Source organism: Lactuca sativa, chromosome 1 (assembly GCF_002870075.4).
Source record: "Lactuca sativa cultivar Salinas chromosome 1, Lsat_Salinas_v11, whole genome shotgun sequence".
Taxonomy (NCBI): Eukaryota; Viridiplantae; Streptophyta; class Magnoliopsida; order Asterales; family Asteraceae; genus Lactuca; species Lactuca sativa.
Genome location: NC_056623.2, coordinates 119,961,163 through 119,979,030, shown reverse-complemented (window position 1 = coordinate 119,979,030; position 17,868 = coordinate 119,961,163). Strand labels below are relative to the sequence as shown.

At 35.1% G+C, this 17,868-nt stretch overlaps 1 protein-coding gene across 1 annotated transcript; it reads left to right on the top strand.

Moving 5' to 3' along the window:
* The first annotated feature begins 3,347 nt into the window (after positions 1-3,347).
* Positions 3,348-6,344, top strand: LOC111884591 (uncharacterized). Its single transcript, XM_023880902.2, has 2 exons — positions 3,348-4,508; positions 4,722-6,344. The coding sequence occupies exons 1-2, from the start codon at positions 3,579-3,581 to the stop codon at positions 6,096-6,098; spliced, it is 2,307 nt and encodes a 768-aa protein (XP_023736670.1). The 5' UTR covers positions 3,348-3,578; the 3' UTR covers positions 6,099-6,344.
* The last annotated feature ends 11,524 nt before the right edge of the window (positions 6,345-17,868 follow it).

The window sequence follows — 17,868 nt, the reverse complement described above, 5'->3', positions numbered from 1 at the left end:
ATCAAGGCTGGCCTATTGGTTTGATAACCTGATATTCTTGATATGTTGTGTGTGGAATAAATATACATGCTAGTTTGATATGTTAGTCTGGTAGATCTGTAGGGCTAAATGTGATACTTTATGTTGATCTGTATATGATATTATATTTTATATGTTGACATATTGTATGGGTTGGGTTGAGGTTGTACTGCTCCATGTTGTAGCCAACAAACCCTGGTGTAAACCAGATATGAGCTGAGGGTTGGGGAAGGCATGCCAGACTGATATTGTGGGCTCATGAGCATTCTAGATACGAGTTGAGGGCCGGGAAGGGCATGCTAGACTCGTACTAAGGGCTTAGTGGTTTTCAGTCCGAGAACTGATCGGGTCAAGGAGCAACCTAGACATAAGTTGTGGGCCCATAGGGCAAGCCAAACTTATGTTGTGGGCTCAGGGTTAATCCAGTATGTTAGTTGTGGACCCATTGCATCTTGTTATTGTATGTGTGCTTTTTATATGTGTATTGGTATTTTGGGGGAACTCGCTAAGCTTTGCGCTTACAGTTTTGTGTTATGTTTCAGGTACCTCAGATGATCATGGGATGGTGAAGGCGTGATCGTGCACCTGCTTATGTTTTGTTTCATGATTTTGGGATTTTTCTGATATTAAACCTGTTTTAAAAACTAATTGTACACAATGATGGTTTTTGGATTTTTTTGAAATTTTAATTTTTTCATGAATTTTATGGATGTTGCATGTTATGGGTGATGAAGTTGAGCCACAAGCTGAGGAAGTTATGAGGTAAACGAATATGAGGAAGTTGTGAAAGTTAATGAAGCTGTGAAACTGGGCAGGTTTAATCAAGTTGTTCGGCATGTCTATACTATAGGTCAACCAAGCAAGAGGAAAAAGTCTAAGAGAATTCTTAAACTAAAGCTTGCTAAAAGGGTTGAAGGTGAAGGTAGTAGTTTTGGATCGCAAATGGAGTTAGATTAATTACAGTTTTAATTGTGTGTCTGCTATGTGAATTGAACAAGGCAATTGATGTTTGTTATGTCCATGTAAGTTGTACTAATCTTAACATTTGATATTTGGATTTTTGTATGTAATTACATTATGTATGATCTTATTTATGTTAGTGTGTATGGGGTACTTTAGTCATTACAAATATTTAAACAGGTAGGGGTAGTTTAGTCATTTGAGATACTTAAGGCATGTTAATGTTAGTTTAGGGGTAGTTTAGTCAGTCGAAGAATTTAATCCAATAGGTGTATGCTATTTCAATTAATTAATAAAGTAGGGGTATTTTAGTCAATCAAAGAAGTTACCATTAGGGGTATTAATGTCATTTCAATTAATTAAACAAATGGCGGTATTTCAGTCATTATTTTTTATGTGATTTAACCCATTAGGGGTATTTCGGTTTTCCAGGCAGTTATCCAAGTGGGCAACCACAAAAACAACAAAAAAGAACTTTTATATTGTTTTCCATTTCTAGGTTATAGACAATGACAAATATGGGTATTACATGCCTCGTGTATTAGATTCTTTTTTTTTTTGACCCATGTCTCCAACAGAAACATTGGCATTCATGTTTTATTTGTTTAAAAAGTTTGATGTTGTCATGTGGTCTAAGAAGAACATCAAAAAAATATGCATATTACTTAATGACACGTACACACTTAAAGCTATAACAAGAAAATTTTAACTTAACTAAGATTTTATTGATGGGTTTGTGTTACATCATTACATCTATTACACAAGTTAAAAAAGGATTTGTACATGCATGTTACTACATACGCTATCATCACCTATGATTACCATAAAAAAACTGATCATCACAACAACATGATCACAAAAACACCAACCACGACCACCAGAAACATAAACACAAGGAACAAAGCGCATTACTAATAAGGACAATAAACCAGATGCACATCATAACAAATTACAAACCCAGGATACAAATGTTGTAACCTAAAGTTCTTCATTCATTTTAATAACTTGTAGGTTAACACCCGCACGGCAGCGACAACAAAAATAGAACAACCCACTTGACTTTGTTGTACTTGTTTGTACCCAAGACTATGTTGACATATGACGCTTTTATCGAACAAAAATGCTTCTTCAAATCAGCAACCATTTTAGACAAATCAAGCTAACCTGCCCTAACAACATCGACTTCATGGTATAGGACATCCAAGTCTCTAGTGATGCTACGTTGTAGTTCACGAATGTCATTTGCAATCTCTTCCCTCACAAGCGACACCTCCAACTGTGCCCGTAGCAGATTAATCGCCATGTCTTCATTGGTGACTACGTTGGAGACATTTTCAGCCATGTGCCGACTGTGACTTGAAGATGATCGTGAAGGCATGGTTTTGGCGATTGGGATTGAAATTAAGGGTGCAGTTAGGGTAACCAGGTTTCGAATTGTGCCATTTTAGGACACAAAAACTCAACATTTATACGAAGGCGGGGGGAATAGTACAAACTTGGCCTCTACGTTTCACATTGCAAAACAACGTCGCTTGGGTCATTTGACGTAATTACAATTTGGCAATGTCATCAGTGATGCATCAAATGGGGATGACGTGGCAAGATTACAGGGTATAGTGAGTAATAGGGACTAAATTGCTAGGTTACAACACTTCGTTCCGTGATACAGTCACTTAAAAAGTTAAGCGGCTAAAAGAGTAAACCGTAGAAAGTTCGTAGGGCGTATGTGTCATTTTCCCTTATATAACCGAATAGTGTAGATTAAATCGTTCAATTTCTTAATTGGGTAATTAGTTTTTAATTATAATATTTGTGAGAATATTTTTTAAATAAATAAATAGGCTACATAAATCAGTTTTATCTATGTTTAAATTATATATAGCTGCTCATTCTGGAATTATACAATCATATTAGTTTGCAACAATATTTCGAATATAAATTATTGAAAAACCCATTCACATCCTTTGTGCCAAGAAGAAAGAACAATATGCCCATGTTAATTGTGGAGAAATATTGATAAGAAAATCGAAATGAAGTTGAGTGTGAACAAAAACAAACTTAAATTTATATTGTATAGAGGCATATAATAATAATTGAAGTCACTTTCTCCAAACACTTTAAAATTACACTACCCAACTTGTACATTAGTTTAATGTATATCTGATGATAATTTAAAATACAAATGCCATAAGTCCTTCTAAGTTATTGACTTCTGTACAGTGAAATTCAGTATATTTATTATGTTTGGATTAATGTGCCGATCTTGATAATTTAACATAAAAAATAATAAAAGCTAGTTGGGTAAAAGCCTGTCAATACACAGGTTTTTATCTATGAATATTTTTCTTAGTCAATAAATACAACGTGTAGAGACACCATCTGCTACCGTACTTCCTATTACAGCTGTCGTGATCCTCTCTGTCGCTTTGATCTTTTTCTGGTCAAAACAAACAGCGATCCGCCGTCGTCGGTTCTAGTTTCCTCACATCTTCTTTCTCCTCCTCCGCCACCGTCAACCACAACCAGCCCAACCCCTGCCCTGTCCGTCTGGACACCGTGAAACTACCATATCCGTAAATCTTCACCAATATCAAAACACAATGTCGTCTTCAGGGGTAAACCTTCAAAATTATCTAATTCCACTGGAGGAGATTAGCCGAGCCACCGAAAACTTCAGTCAGCAAAGATGTATTGGCAGTGGAGGATTTGGTGCAGTCTATAGAGGACAACTCTCTGAACACTGGAAAAACCTCACAGTTGCTATCAAACGCCTGGGTAAGGATAGCCATCAAGGAGAGCATGAGTTCCGCAATGAGCTTGAGATGATTTCCAAATTCCACCACGAAAATATCATCTGTTTCATTGGGTATTGTGATGAAGGTGAAGAGATGATTATAGTTTATGAGTATGCCACAAATGGAAGCCTTGATCATCATCTACAAGACCCGTCTAAGATGCTTTGCATAACATGGATAGAACGCCTCATGATTTGCATTGGGGCTGCAAGAGGACTAAATTACCTTCACTCGGGTCTTGGGGAGCACAACAGGGTAATACATAGAGATGTCAAGAGTTCTAACATATTGTTAGACGACAATTTGATTGCAAAAGTTTGTGATTTTGGCTTGTCAAAATTGGGTCCCAGAAATCAGCCGGATACCCAACTCCATACAAGGGTTGCGGGTACCCAGTTTTACTTGGATCCTACTTACCATGAAAGTCGTATCCTCAGAAAAGAATCTGATGTATATTCGTTTGGCGTGGTACTTTTTGAAATCCTAAGCGGCATGTTGGTTTATCATGACAGGAGCACCGGAAATAACGAGTGGCAATTTCTCATGAATTCGGTCCGACAATACTATAAGAAGGAACCACACAACATAATTGATCACCACATAAGAGATCAAATTGATAGTATTTCTTTCGATATATTCCAAGAAATTGCATATGAGTGCATTAGTTTCAACTTAGTCGAACGCCCTACTATGGACAAAGTCATTGACAGGATTGAGGAAGCCTTAACTATTCAAGTAAGTCCGTTCAATTAACTCTTTTGAAGAAAAATTAGCTTCATATGCAACATGATAACTATTTTGAATAATACAAAATGATCAATATTCTTAATCTTTTTTGATGGAAAATAATCACGTAACATCACGATAAAATTAAAAGTATTTTGGTTACATTTTCATATTGGAAATTTGAGGTGTAACTATATATTAAATTTATTTGCATTTTTGTAGATACAAAGTGTTCTTGATAAACAATCCGGTCGTGACGACCTATCCGCTGGTGAAACCCGCCTCCTTGAAAAAATAATGGAGGATAACCGCATCGCCATCCGTATTTACACCCACCAACTTACGATCCCGCATTCCCGGATTCAGGAAGAGGCAATCGCCGCTATTCTTATATTCTCAAACTCTGTAGACAACAAAGGAATCATAGTCTCCTTCGGGGCTGTTCCAGGGATCGTTCATGTGTTGAACGTAGGAAGCATGGAAGCACGTGAGAACGCAGCGGCTACCATTTCAAGTCTATGTGTAATTGACATCAACAAGTCAATCATTGGTGTTGAAGGAGCAATCCCACCTCTCCTATTCCTGTTGAGGATAGGTACTCAGAAAGCCAAGAAGGAGGCAATAACGGCTTTGCTTTATTTATGTTTAGATCAGGGTAACAAAGGAAGGGCGGTGAGGGCGGGAGTAGTCCCCGTTTTGATCGAGATTCTTACCGAACCGCAGGGTGTGTTGAAAGTGGAAACATTATCCATTCTTGCCATGCTCTCAAGCGACCCGGAAGGGATGTTGTCTATAGGTAAGGCAGAGGTTGTGCCTGTTCTGGTTGAGCTTATTGGGAGTGGTTCCCCGAACAACAAAGAGAATGCAGCTGCAGTTTTGGTGGAACTTTGTTCTGACAATCAAAACTATTTGGTTGAGGCTCTAGTACATGGAGTCATGGAGAATCTGATCGATTTACTAGAACATGGTACTGATATGGGAAAAACAAAAGCCAAACAGTTGCTTGAAAAGATCGAAGACCACTGCCGCGCTCCAGGAATTAGCAACAATGACGGAAACCTAAAGGAACATGGAGCCGACATTGAAGCTCTGATGCCCAAACTCTGCCACTCCGATTACTACACCGAACCCGGAATCGAAGAACTGGCCGCCAGAGAACGCGCCGAACCTGGCTTCTGCGGCAGAGTCCACAACTTCACAGTCGGCCACCACAATTACGGATCCATCAAATTCCCGGGGGAAACTGACGTTAGAAGGATGGAATTGGAATCACTGATTCAATTCAATAATCGCGAAGTCATGGTCTACATGGACGAAACAAAAAAACCGCCAATAGGACAAGGGCTGAATAAACCGGCTGAAGTCACACTTTTGAATATAAAATGTTTTGAAAAGAAAACCGGGAAGCAACTTACTGAAGGCCCGAAGATTGAGAAGTATAGAGAGTTGTTGAAGAAGAAAGCAGAAGATCAAGGGGCTGAGTTTGTGGAGTATGATCCGGTTAAAGGGGAGTGGAAGTTTAGGGTTAAACATTTTAGCAGGTATGGCCTTCAAGATGACGATGACGATGATGATGTAGATGGAACTGTTTGTTTTTGATAAGTATATACATATATACAATCATGTGATTGTGATGGGGTGTTTGTGTTTGTGTTAGTTATTGTGGTTTGGCTTTGACAAGATATGGTTAATGCGGTTTTCATATTCTTTGACGACTGAAGGTGTTGACAAGGACGATCCGAAGCTGTAAGGTAGATAGGGATGTTGTATCCAAGTAGGTTTTATTCATGTTTAAGGTTAATTTGTGCCAATTTTATGTTTAATGAATTTGTGAGATTAGCTTAAGTTGATGAATTGTAATATCTTTATCATTAGTGTATAAATTTATATTATTTGAAAACACAAAACAAAAGGAAAGTGGAGGCAAAGTTGCATGATCACTACTAGAAATATGACCTTTAGCCACGGAATCAGCGACAGATTTTGTCTGTAGCTAATCAATGACGGCTTAGCGAGGAATCAGCGAGGGAACGCACGGATATTTCAACAAAAATAATTATAGAATATTAGAGAGGCATTACCGAGAGACCAACAATGGATTTGTAAGAATTTATCTACAAAAAATATCGCCCCACTAATTTGTCGCAAATTAAAAGCTCATAGCAATGGAAGAACGAGGGAATACAAAAAATCGTGTGTCTTTTTTTCTTGGCCCTCGCCAATCGCTCGCAGAAATCGACGTCTCCATTTTCTTCGCCGCTTTTCCTTCTTTTTTCCTTCCCTCGTTTTATTTTCATCCCCCGCTTTCTTTTCCATTCCCCTATTTTATTTTCATTCCTTCTGATTTCTTGCCAAAGCCCTAAACGATTTCCTCCCAAAATCCTAATCTAACCTTTGTCGACTCAAATCCGTCCTCTGCCGGAAAATCACCCCCATCACCGTCCACCTGCATCGCCCCTCTTTGAAGCATACATGAAGAGTATTGAAAAACCTTAGAAATCACATTCTCATCGGCTTTCATCTTAGTCCATTGGCCTACCTCGTTGACTCGTCATTTCCCTGCCAACGTCGTTTGAACTGTTGGTTCGTCCTCTCTTATAAAGTAGACCAAATCTAAAGGAGTCTTCATCAGCTTCCAATTTTGTTTTCTAGTAGTGTGTAAGTTCCAATTTCCATGTAGCACTCTTACTTCTATTTGAGTTTTAGCTCAAATCACGACTCTCTTTCTAAGCTCTAGCTTCCTTAATTCATAATTTTTGTTTTCCTAGGGTTTTCTCGTTGTTTATATACATTTTGTTTTTGCTATTACAGTTTAAAACCCTTGGTCTTTGGATGAACTTTTATGATTTTTTTAATCTTTAGTCAATGAGAATTTTCATATTGATTATCATCTTAACTCTAATTTTTACTTCCTGATGATCGTAATATTATTGACTATTTAAATTAGCATATGTATTCTTTTCTAGATTTGAAGTGACACGAATTCAGTATTGGGTGTATGCATTTGACAAAGTGCTCAATTTCAAAATGACACCGGTCATGATTTCCATAATGTTTGGGATCATTATCCGAAATTATCTTTGTAGGATCCATGTTTGACTTTTAGGTCAAGGATATAGCTATTGAGTTAGTGTTTTGTTCATGTTGTGTGGTATTTAAAGAGTTAACATCCAATAGTCAATAGAGAGCAATTATCATTTGAGTATCTCACTATTTGAATAATACCTAATGTGACCGGTAGAAGTTTCGTTCCTTTTTTCAGGATCCAATTATAAGTGTAATTGTGGACTTAAGCATTCATGTAGTGGACAATGGGAGGAAATGCATTCAAGGAAAGGTATCAAATAGTTTATGTATTTTAAGCAACCTTTTTAGATAAAGCTATATATATATATATATATATATATATATATATATATATATATATATATATATATATATATATATATATATATATATATGTTAATCGGCTCCACTTTCACCTGCCATGCCATTAATCAGTAGTATCTATTTGAGGCATCTCGTCAAGGAATTAGGGTATATTTTGTTATAATCTCTTCCTTCTAGTGATATTCAGTCATAATGACAGCTGTTTATTGTAATTCTAAATTCATCACATGAAATGCAGCCACAAGGTGCATCTGAAAATGGATATTTATGGAAAAGAGTGAACTCCCAGGTCAGCTCCTCTAGCCAACCATGTTCTTTAAGAGAAGCTTTGGCTCAAGCACAATCTTCTAGAACTGGAGCTTCAACACAAGCACAATCTTCTAGAACTAGAGCTTCAACAAAAGCACTGAGAGAATCTCTACATCCTGTTTTGAGGTAAAAACCTACAAAAATCAAGGTACTTAATGAGAAATATAATTTTGTTGTTCTTTCTTTCTAGTTTCTTCAAGTAATTTCATTTATGACTATCTTAATCCTTTGAAGGTGGTTATGATCTATTGGGACGAACAAAGGACCAAATAAGAACCATAGAGCAAGTAAATCATGCCATGGCTGCATGCAAGGTCTTGAAGTTAGATGTTTTAGTCATTGTTGGAAGTATAATGAAACACAACTATCAACAATAATCTTTTTGTCAGATTATTTATTAACAACACTTGCTTGTTTCTTTAAAACATTAAAGAAATTATCCCTCAAAAAGGCTTACTTTTTTTTAGGTTAGTGCTGCTATTAATTAGTCTCCAAATATTGGAAATAATATGGAAATTCTACAAAGCTGCAACATCACATAGTATTGCAACTAATTCTGGAAAGTTGGAAGTTTACTTTTTCTTTTCTAAATTGTAATTATTTAAGCACTTTAAAGTGTCAGTTCTTTTATTCTTGCAGATGGGACTTTTGTTTTCATAAGGGTAGTGTGATTTAAAACGTTGATGTATGTGATCTATGAGAGCTTGTATTAAACGTAAGCTATGATGGATTATTACATCTACAAAAACATTGGTGGTAATTATAACTTTGGAGGGTATGTGATCTCTCCAGTAAATCAGCATAAACAATCAGTTGTAACTTGTAAGACACTAAGACACTTTCATTCTGCTTCTTTACACTACTTTATGTTTTTTTATAAAATTTTATTTTACTTTCAATTTTTCATATAGTGAGTTGGTCTATGCATATGTAGATTTGAGAGAACTTCATATACAGAATCAGTTTATGGTCAGAGTTTAGGCTTTTGTCGAACACTATCAAATCCTTCCTATATTTTGAACTAAGAGAGAACTCCATTTACATGTAAAAAAATGGTTGAGTTGACTAGTCGATAACTCTATTTACATGTAATCTACTAACCAAAAATTATGTCCTATTTTTGAAAAACAAAAGAATGCAAAACAATTAATTATTGTCCTATTTTTTTTTGGGACCTGAAAGCTTTGATATTTTTCATGGACATTCAAAAGCTACCATGTTTTTGATAATAAACAATGCAGGGCAAGGAGTTTTATCGTCATCTTACTTCAAATATGCAGGTAAAATAAGTAAATTGTATTTCTTGTACAAATACCAAAAATATAAGTTATTTATTTTTAGTGATAATACTATTTGTTTGTGTAATGCAGATACCATTTTAAAAAAATATTCATCAATTGTTGCAACAATCCTCACAGGCTTTACATCTGCTGCTTTGTTTGGTCATACTTTGACTATAAATTCCATGCTAGGAATTTCTATTATTTTCATTTCAATGCACCAAGTAAATGGTTTGTGGATTCCGATGGAGTTTGAATTGGAGATTCCAATTCCTTTGATAGATTGCATTTCTTTCATAAACATGCTACCAACTTTTGCTTCTTTTTCTATATCCAGTCTTTTCCCCTCTTTCAAAAGTTAAGGAAGAAGAAAATAGAGTGTTGGAATTGGAACCTATTAAAAGCAACAACAGGTACTACTATTAAGTTAGCAATATTTTAAAATTATATTTAACTCTATAAAGTATTTAATCAATATATACTGATTTTTGAGAACTTATGAATAATCTATGACAGGTCAAGAGACTCGAATTTCACTAATATGACAGCAGGTGCTAACAATGAGGTGAAGATTCTTGTTTTTTTTTTAATAAATGATTTTGAGTACTTATATATAGAATCTATAATACTTGTTTTTAAATTTTTTTTTCAGGCTGTCATTATGTGGATTCTTATGCAAGACAACCACTTCCTACTTAAGTCAACAGTTGGCTTTTGAAATGAAAGAAGATAATTTGAATAAAAATGAGTTAGTTTTCACTTATACTGTTCATGAAGTTTAATGTATTTCTAACTCCTCGAAATGATTGATGGATATAAACTTTAAATAATGTGTGCATTTTTTTTCCTATTTGTGAGTAATCAACTTTCAGAGTTTCAGATGGTATAAAATTTTGCTGATAAAGGCAGTTGTATGCAATTAGAGAAGGGCACATGGCAAGACCTTGAGTCCACGAAGGTTAGTTTTGTAATTTCCTTCCTAATTAAAAATATTGCATCCTTTTTTTATAAATGCTAAATGTGTTGTTAATTTTGGTATGGTAGATTGTCTGTAATATTCAACAAAAATGTTCAAAGAATCAAATATGAAGACCAATCGGAAAACACCAATCTCATTTTCATAAACATAAAAGCTTTGCTTCCAACAAAGATCCTTCATCCGGAAAAAAGTGGCAAGACATTAATGTAAGTAGCACATGGTCCTATTTCCATGGGACTAAACTGGAATCAGAATCCAGTTCCATTCCAATCCTTCTTTTGGAAGCAAGATATCAATAGATGGAGAAGATGTATGTGGAAATGCAAAATATGAGATGAAATTAAGAATTATGGTACCTTATAATTTGAAATCAAATATTAATCATTGTTAAACTTTGACAGATGCTTTTTGTATTTTAATGTTAATGTTTGGACTGTATAATTATTGGATGTTGGATGTGTTATGTATTTAAATGTTAATGTTTGATTTGAGATTTTATAATTATTTGATGTTTTTTTATTTTTGTTTTACATTAATAACCAAAATAAAATCTGATATCTGCGAGGGATTAGCTAGGGAAAGAAAAAAAATCACATCCTAAATTTGCGAGAGATCAGCTACAGCAAGAAAAAAAAATTCACATCTTATGTTTGTGATGGATTAGCGACAAAAAAAAAGAACTTTCCAAGGGATTAGCGACGGACTATTGTATTACGTTTTGTCGCTGGTGTCCCAAATAACAATATTAAGTGATGAATTTGCGATGAACATTCCGTCGCTATGCCCGTCGCAAGAAAAAACTTATCCGTCGCTACACCCCTCGCTGAGTCATTAGCCACACTTAAATTGGCTATAGAGTAAATCTGTCGGTGATCCGTCGCAAACGCTCTTTAGCGACGGATTAGCGACGGACTCGTCCATCTCTAAAACCTATGTTTCTAGCCTCATTTCAAATTTTTAGGAGATTGAGAAAAGATAAAGATCAAAATTACGGTTCCACATGGCTCTCAGACTCATTGATCTCATGCTCTTATTCTCTTGTAGATTTATTCGACTCTGATCCTACTTCTCCTATGATACTTCACTACTAGAAACATGGGTTTTAGCAACGGTGAATCCGTCGCTCTTCCGTCGCTAAATCTTCTTTGCGATGGATCAGCGACAGATTCACTCCATAGGTAACTAAAAGGTGGCTAATGACTCAGCGAGGGTTTTAGCGACGGATCGGTTTTTCCTTGCGAGAAATTTTGCGATAGAATATCCGTCGGTAATGTCACTCAATACATTACCCAGGACATTAGCGATAAAATTTGTTAAAGACATTTCGTTGCTGTTCTGTCGCAAATTTCTCTAAACAGTTTTTTTTTTCCGTAGCTAATCCCTTGCAAAGTTCATATACTAATTTTTTTTTTCCGTCGCTGATCTGTCGCAAACTTTAGACATGATTTTTTTCGATAGCTAATCCCTCATAAAATTCATAAATTAATTTTGTTCTTTCTCTGTCGTTGATCCGTTGCAAACTTTAGACATGATTTTTATCCGTAGCTAGTCCGTCGTAAAATTCATAAATTAATTTTGTTCTTTTTCCATCGCCGATCCGTTGCAAACTTTAGACATGATTTTTTTTCCGTAGCTAATCCCTCACAAAATTCATGCATTATTATACCCTTTTTTGTCATTAATCCGTCGCGAACTTGTAATATCATTTTTTATTATGATTCTAAAAGAAAAAAAAAATACTACAATCATCAAATTATTATACTAAAAAACATCAAATAATGATATAACCATACATTATAATACAAAAACTATGAAAGTTACCAAAGTATCATTCAAAAAACATCCAAAAACAAGATTGTCCACATAACATCAAACTCCCAATGGTTGAAAACATTTTAACACCAAGAAATCCAAAGTATGCAAAAGAGGTACAAATAGGAAAAAGTTTAACCTTCAAAATAAGCATCAGGAAAAAACTTTTTAAAAGATTGCAACTTAATTTTGGGAAAATTTTGGAAGTAATAGATGTCTGGAAGCAAAAACACTTACAATCGTGTGCCCAATCAATTCTTTGTTGATTAAAGGCAGGAAACTGGAGCATTCACTCTTTAAAGGAAAGGAACTCGGTGTGTTAGATTATTAAAGGATTTAATTCTTTCTTACCATGTGCTTTAGCTTCTGGTAGTGGCATACCAGTGATTCCTGAATTATAATGACAAAATTAAAATGTTTTCACAGTAAGAGAATATGTATATTGATGTATAATTAAGTATTTTAACAGTTCTATGATGTTATATGTTCCTGAAAATGTCCATGATACACCAACTTCAGGGGTATTTATGCAATTTTTAAAATCTTAATTACTTTCTAAATTTAAAAATCAACACACTTGTACTGCATTGTACTTTGATTTATTTATTTTTCTATTAAAACATTATTCTTAGCATTTATATCATCCAAAATTGCTTCGATGTGGATATAATTTATAAAATACAAATGCTATAACAGGACAAAATGAAAGAAAGGTGTTATAACAAACAAATCATGAAAGAAGTAATCGCACTATAATAATTTGTGGGACAAAATGGAGTTCCAAGATAATCTTAATTTATCATCAATAGAAGGTGCAATAAAAGATAAGTACCTGACATAAAGTCCTTCCCATTGTAACAAAATCCATGCTTCCCATGCATAATTTGATTTAATATTTAAGAGAAAAAAAATAATGGTTTGGTACCTTGGAAACCCATGCGGGTTCATAATCAATAAAGGAAAATCTTCTTGTTGGATAATGGTCCCACAAACACCTTTCTGCCCATGTCTACTACTAAATTTGTCAGCAACCTAAATCAAATAAGCATATCAATAAACAATCGATTCAAAGAGAAATGAAAGAAATGCAATTTGAACACAAGAAAACAACAATGACTCTTATATGTTTGTAAATAATAATAATAATAATAATAATAATAACAATAATAATAATAATAACGATAATGTCTTATTGGTAATAATAATAATAATAATAATAATAATAATAATAATAGCTAAATGCAAGAAATAGCAATATCGCGACATACTTTCACTTGTTTGTGTATTATAGCATTCTATTTTCACTAATCTATATTACAGCATTGTATTTGCACTTTTTTCTTATTAAGCCATTCAATTTGAAAACAACCCAATTCTAGTGTTGTATTTTCAGTTTCTACCCAATTAAAGAAGTACAAATTGTTTTGTACTTTGATGGAATTGCAATAACGGGGATTTCTAAGTACAATAGTGTAATAAAGAGAAATGAAAGTTGGATGCTATAACAAGCATATTAACGAAAGTACGTTGTTATTTTGTGCATTTTACCCTTGTAATAACAATGATAATTAAACATTATAACGATGATGAAAATGAGATTGATAATAATAAATTAATAAGAATAATAATAATACTGACAATAAACTTTGTAATAATAATAACAATAGGGATAATCACAAAAATGACCATTATGTAATATGAACTTAAATAAAATTGACCACCTTTTTGACCGATAGTATAAAACGACCACCAATTTTGCGGCCACAAGAAAAAAAATTACAAAAAAGAAAATAAAATCGCTTTTTGCAATTATATATTTCATATCTTGTCGGTATAAAGTAATTTGGCAATTAACCCATTACAAAAAGGTGGGTTATTTGTGATATGCTTCAAAAAGGTGGTTAATTTGTTTGATGTCACATCATATGCTGCTCATTTTTGTGATTATCCCTTGATAATGATAATAATCATAATAGTGATATTAATAACGATAATAATAATTATTACCTCAGGCCTACGAGTATGGCGAATCATGAACTTAACGCATAAATTGTTACACTTATCAGAGCATAAAGCCACTATGTCCAGAACATCAGCTTCCCCTTCTGCACCTTTGTAGGTTTGTCTATTTGGTCTATATTTACCGAAAAGAAAAGCCAAGAGAATGAGAATTCTTACCATATCATAATAACACAATGAAATCTTATTACATTATAGCAACTCACATATTTGAAGGATGTGAACTGATAGGAACATTCACACTTTCAGGGCATAATTTCGGGAAAAAAAATGTCTTCATTTCTTATTATTTCACCAGGAGACGCAAGTCCATCGTTATCCAAAATCTACACAGAAAATAATTATTGTTTAACATGACTATAGACGTTTCACAGGTATAAAAACAACATATGGAAGCAAGAAGTAATAACATATTTTCATTAACTGGTAGACTTTTCAAAGTATAATTTGCAAATAAAAAAAATATATTAATGTACAATGCTATGATTTGAAAAAATTCATAATGGAAAAAAATTGTACTAGGATTTGTAATACACACATAAGATGTATGCAAGGTCTTAACTTGGGAAGTTCAAATTTGATAGTGGAATTGCAATGGCTTGAAACTATGGGTACTACACATATTCATTGGAAGACATAAGTGATGAAATTTCTAATACAAAATTATCATTATTATCAAGTGATTTACATGTCAAAAACCCATCCCCAAAATCAAATACAAATATCACACATCAAGGGCTCAAGGTCACGTTAAAGTTCAAATTTAGGTACCCATCTAATTATTTAACAATTCTTTTATAAATATTAATAATCTACTCAGTTATTAATAATTTGCATTATCAACTTGTAATTTATTTTCCCATATACTTATTAAATTATCTTCATAATTTATAAATACTAAAAAAGTAAGAAATCTTCTAACTGTGCCCATTCATTCATTTAAAGGGTGAAAGATGTTGTTCAACTCTAGCTGGAAAGGTGAGAGCTTTACTTATTCACAGCTTTGAAGATTTTTTTATCTTATTTCCAAGATCAAAAGCATACATGACTTAGTATTCTCATATAACTACAATGCTTAATGTCATATCAGACGATCCTTTTTTTAAAGAACTAAAGAAGCCATTGATGATAAATGAATGTGTATAATTATGTTGTAACATGATGTAACATCCGGATTTCTAGGTACCATATTTAAATTGTTTATTTTGAGTTATAAGGAGGGACTCGACGAGTTGACACCTAGACTCGTCGAGTAGGATCACGATTTGCTGACTGGATTAATGAACGGACTCGACGAGTCCACGCTGTGGGTGGAAACCCTAAATCCTCGGGCATGTGCCCTATTTAAGGGACCTTATGGCCCTCATTTGCGGCTACCAGTCCAGAGAGAGAAACCCTAGTGAGCTTGAGCGTGTGGTGTGAGAAGAAGAGCTATTTTGATCCTTGTTGGTGTAGTCTTTGCAAAGAAGAAGAAGATTCCAGCAAAGAAGGTCAAGGGGGGTTGCTATTCTGTGGTTTCAAGCAAGGAACTCCGTCTTTGAGATATTAAATCGATTCTTCTTCTGTTTTGGTGTTGAACCCTTGAATCTAGGGTTTTCTCTACCCTTTATTGGCTTGGATATGATGCTTATGATGTCCCTTTGAGTGTTAAACTATCGATCTGGACCTTGAGAGGTCCAGAGAGCCCAAACCTCCCTGCTTTATGTTGTTCCATTAGAGATATGAACCTAGGTTGCCATTTTAGAAGCTATTTCACCAAAATGAGTCTTGTATGTGTTGCTGGGTGTAAAGATTGAACATTTACGTAGTTATTGAGCCTTGGGAAGTTAGATCTGTAGGTTAGAGAAACATATCTGCCCTCCAAAGGTCATTTAAGTGTTTCCATGGAAGGGACTCGCCGAGTCGACGAGTCGAGTCGGGTTGCCTAGCGATTCGTGACCAGTGGTAACCCGTTGAGTGAAAGGTTAACTCGACGAGTCGATTGAGGATTTTTGAGGATTATTAGGACACGCATGGACTCGCCGAATCACACGAGTGCACTCAACGAGTCTGGTCAAGGTTTGACCATTGACTACAGTTGACTTTCGTTGACTTTTAGGGTTTGGTCCAAACTTGGACTTTTGGACCATTAGAAGGGTAAAATGGTCTTTTAGCCTTCTGAGAGAACATAGGAAGGGACTAGTCTAGCCTGGAGAGCCGTTATTGATTTGAGATGATTGCTTGTGTGTTTAGGCGGGGCTAGGACATTGTTACGAGGTTCAGGGGTACCGAGCACGTGAGTTACTAGACAGCATACGAGGTGAGTCTTCTCACCATAAATTAACTAGAGTGGTATCTATCTGTAGACCGGAGGGTCTTATTTGTTATGTGTATGTTTGAGATTATGTGCCTTGTGATATATGTATGCTATATGTTATATAGACCGGACCGGAGAGTCCAACGATATACAGCGTACTGAAGGCACTACTAGAAAATAGGCCTTTAATGACGCGCAATTTATGACACGCACGGATTTACTATAAGCAAAAGCGTGTGACGTAAAAATAATGTCATCTCTTCAAAATTTTGAAGGATTTCGGACGAGCATTTTTGCGCGCCCTAAAATTTGTGTTAGAATAAAAACATGGAGGGCGCTTATTATAAACTGTGCGTCATCTAAGCATGTCGCTTTATAATTTTTAGACGCAACACGCTTTTTTAATAGCATCAGGGGGGGGATGGAATCCCCAAAAATTAAAACCCCGCCTATTCGATCCAAACTCAGTCTCCCTTGTTCCCTCAGCAGCTGATGCCTCCACCTTCTGCTATCTATGCTAATCTTTTAATTAGCAAGAAATAAGCCCTATGGCCTTCTTCTTCACCCACCTCCAGCACCCCCAACCCTTCTTCGATCATCCATCACAATTCAGGCTTTCTCTACAAGAAAACCTACAACTACATCCTCCACATTCAGAAAAAACCCTAATCGGCAGCCACATTTTGACGTCAGGTACCCTTGGGATGAAAGCCTAATTGGCGGCCACATTTCTACGTCGGGGTCCCCTAGGGCTTTTCTGTTAGGGCCGATTGATCATATTTAGTTCATACATCCCCTCTAACCAAACCCTTAGCAACCTAAAACAACCTTAATCTTCTGTTTGTTCGACTTAGATGCTAGAAAAGGAGTTGTTCAAGTTTTTGTATGAGGTTTTCGGATTTTTGAGTCACCGTCGAGGGAGGAGGAGGAAGGGGACCTCGGGAAAAACTTTGCTCCAGCCTAAGGTATCGATGCATATTTTTTTCTTCTCCTTCTTTTATGTTTTCCCTGCCAAGCACCACCTAAAACCATGGTCGGCAGCCTAGGCTTCTGGGGTTTTTCTCTGCCACCATCCATCACCATTAGGTGGTTATGGTTGTATGTGTGGGTGTTCTAATGTATATGGTATTCAGATTCATATTCCAAGTCATTAGTCTACAAATCGTATGTGGTGACTTCAAGATCTGTTTCTCCAGTGTTGTTTGTACACACACACACACATATATATATATATATATATATATATATATATATATATATATATATATATATATATATATATAT

Bases quoted from the DNA above. Each gene is read 5' to 3' on its own strand.
- LOC111884591 (XM_023880902.2), top strand. From the start codon at position 3,579: ATGTCGTCTTCAGGGGTAAACCTTCAAAATTATCTAATTCCACTGGAG. The intron at 4,509-4,721 runs GTAAGTCCGTTC...GCATTTTTGTAG, and splicing joins AGGAAGCCTTAACTATTCAA to ATACAAAGTGTTCTTGATAA.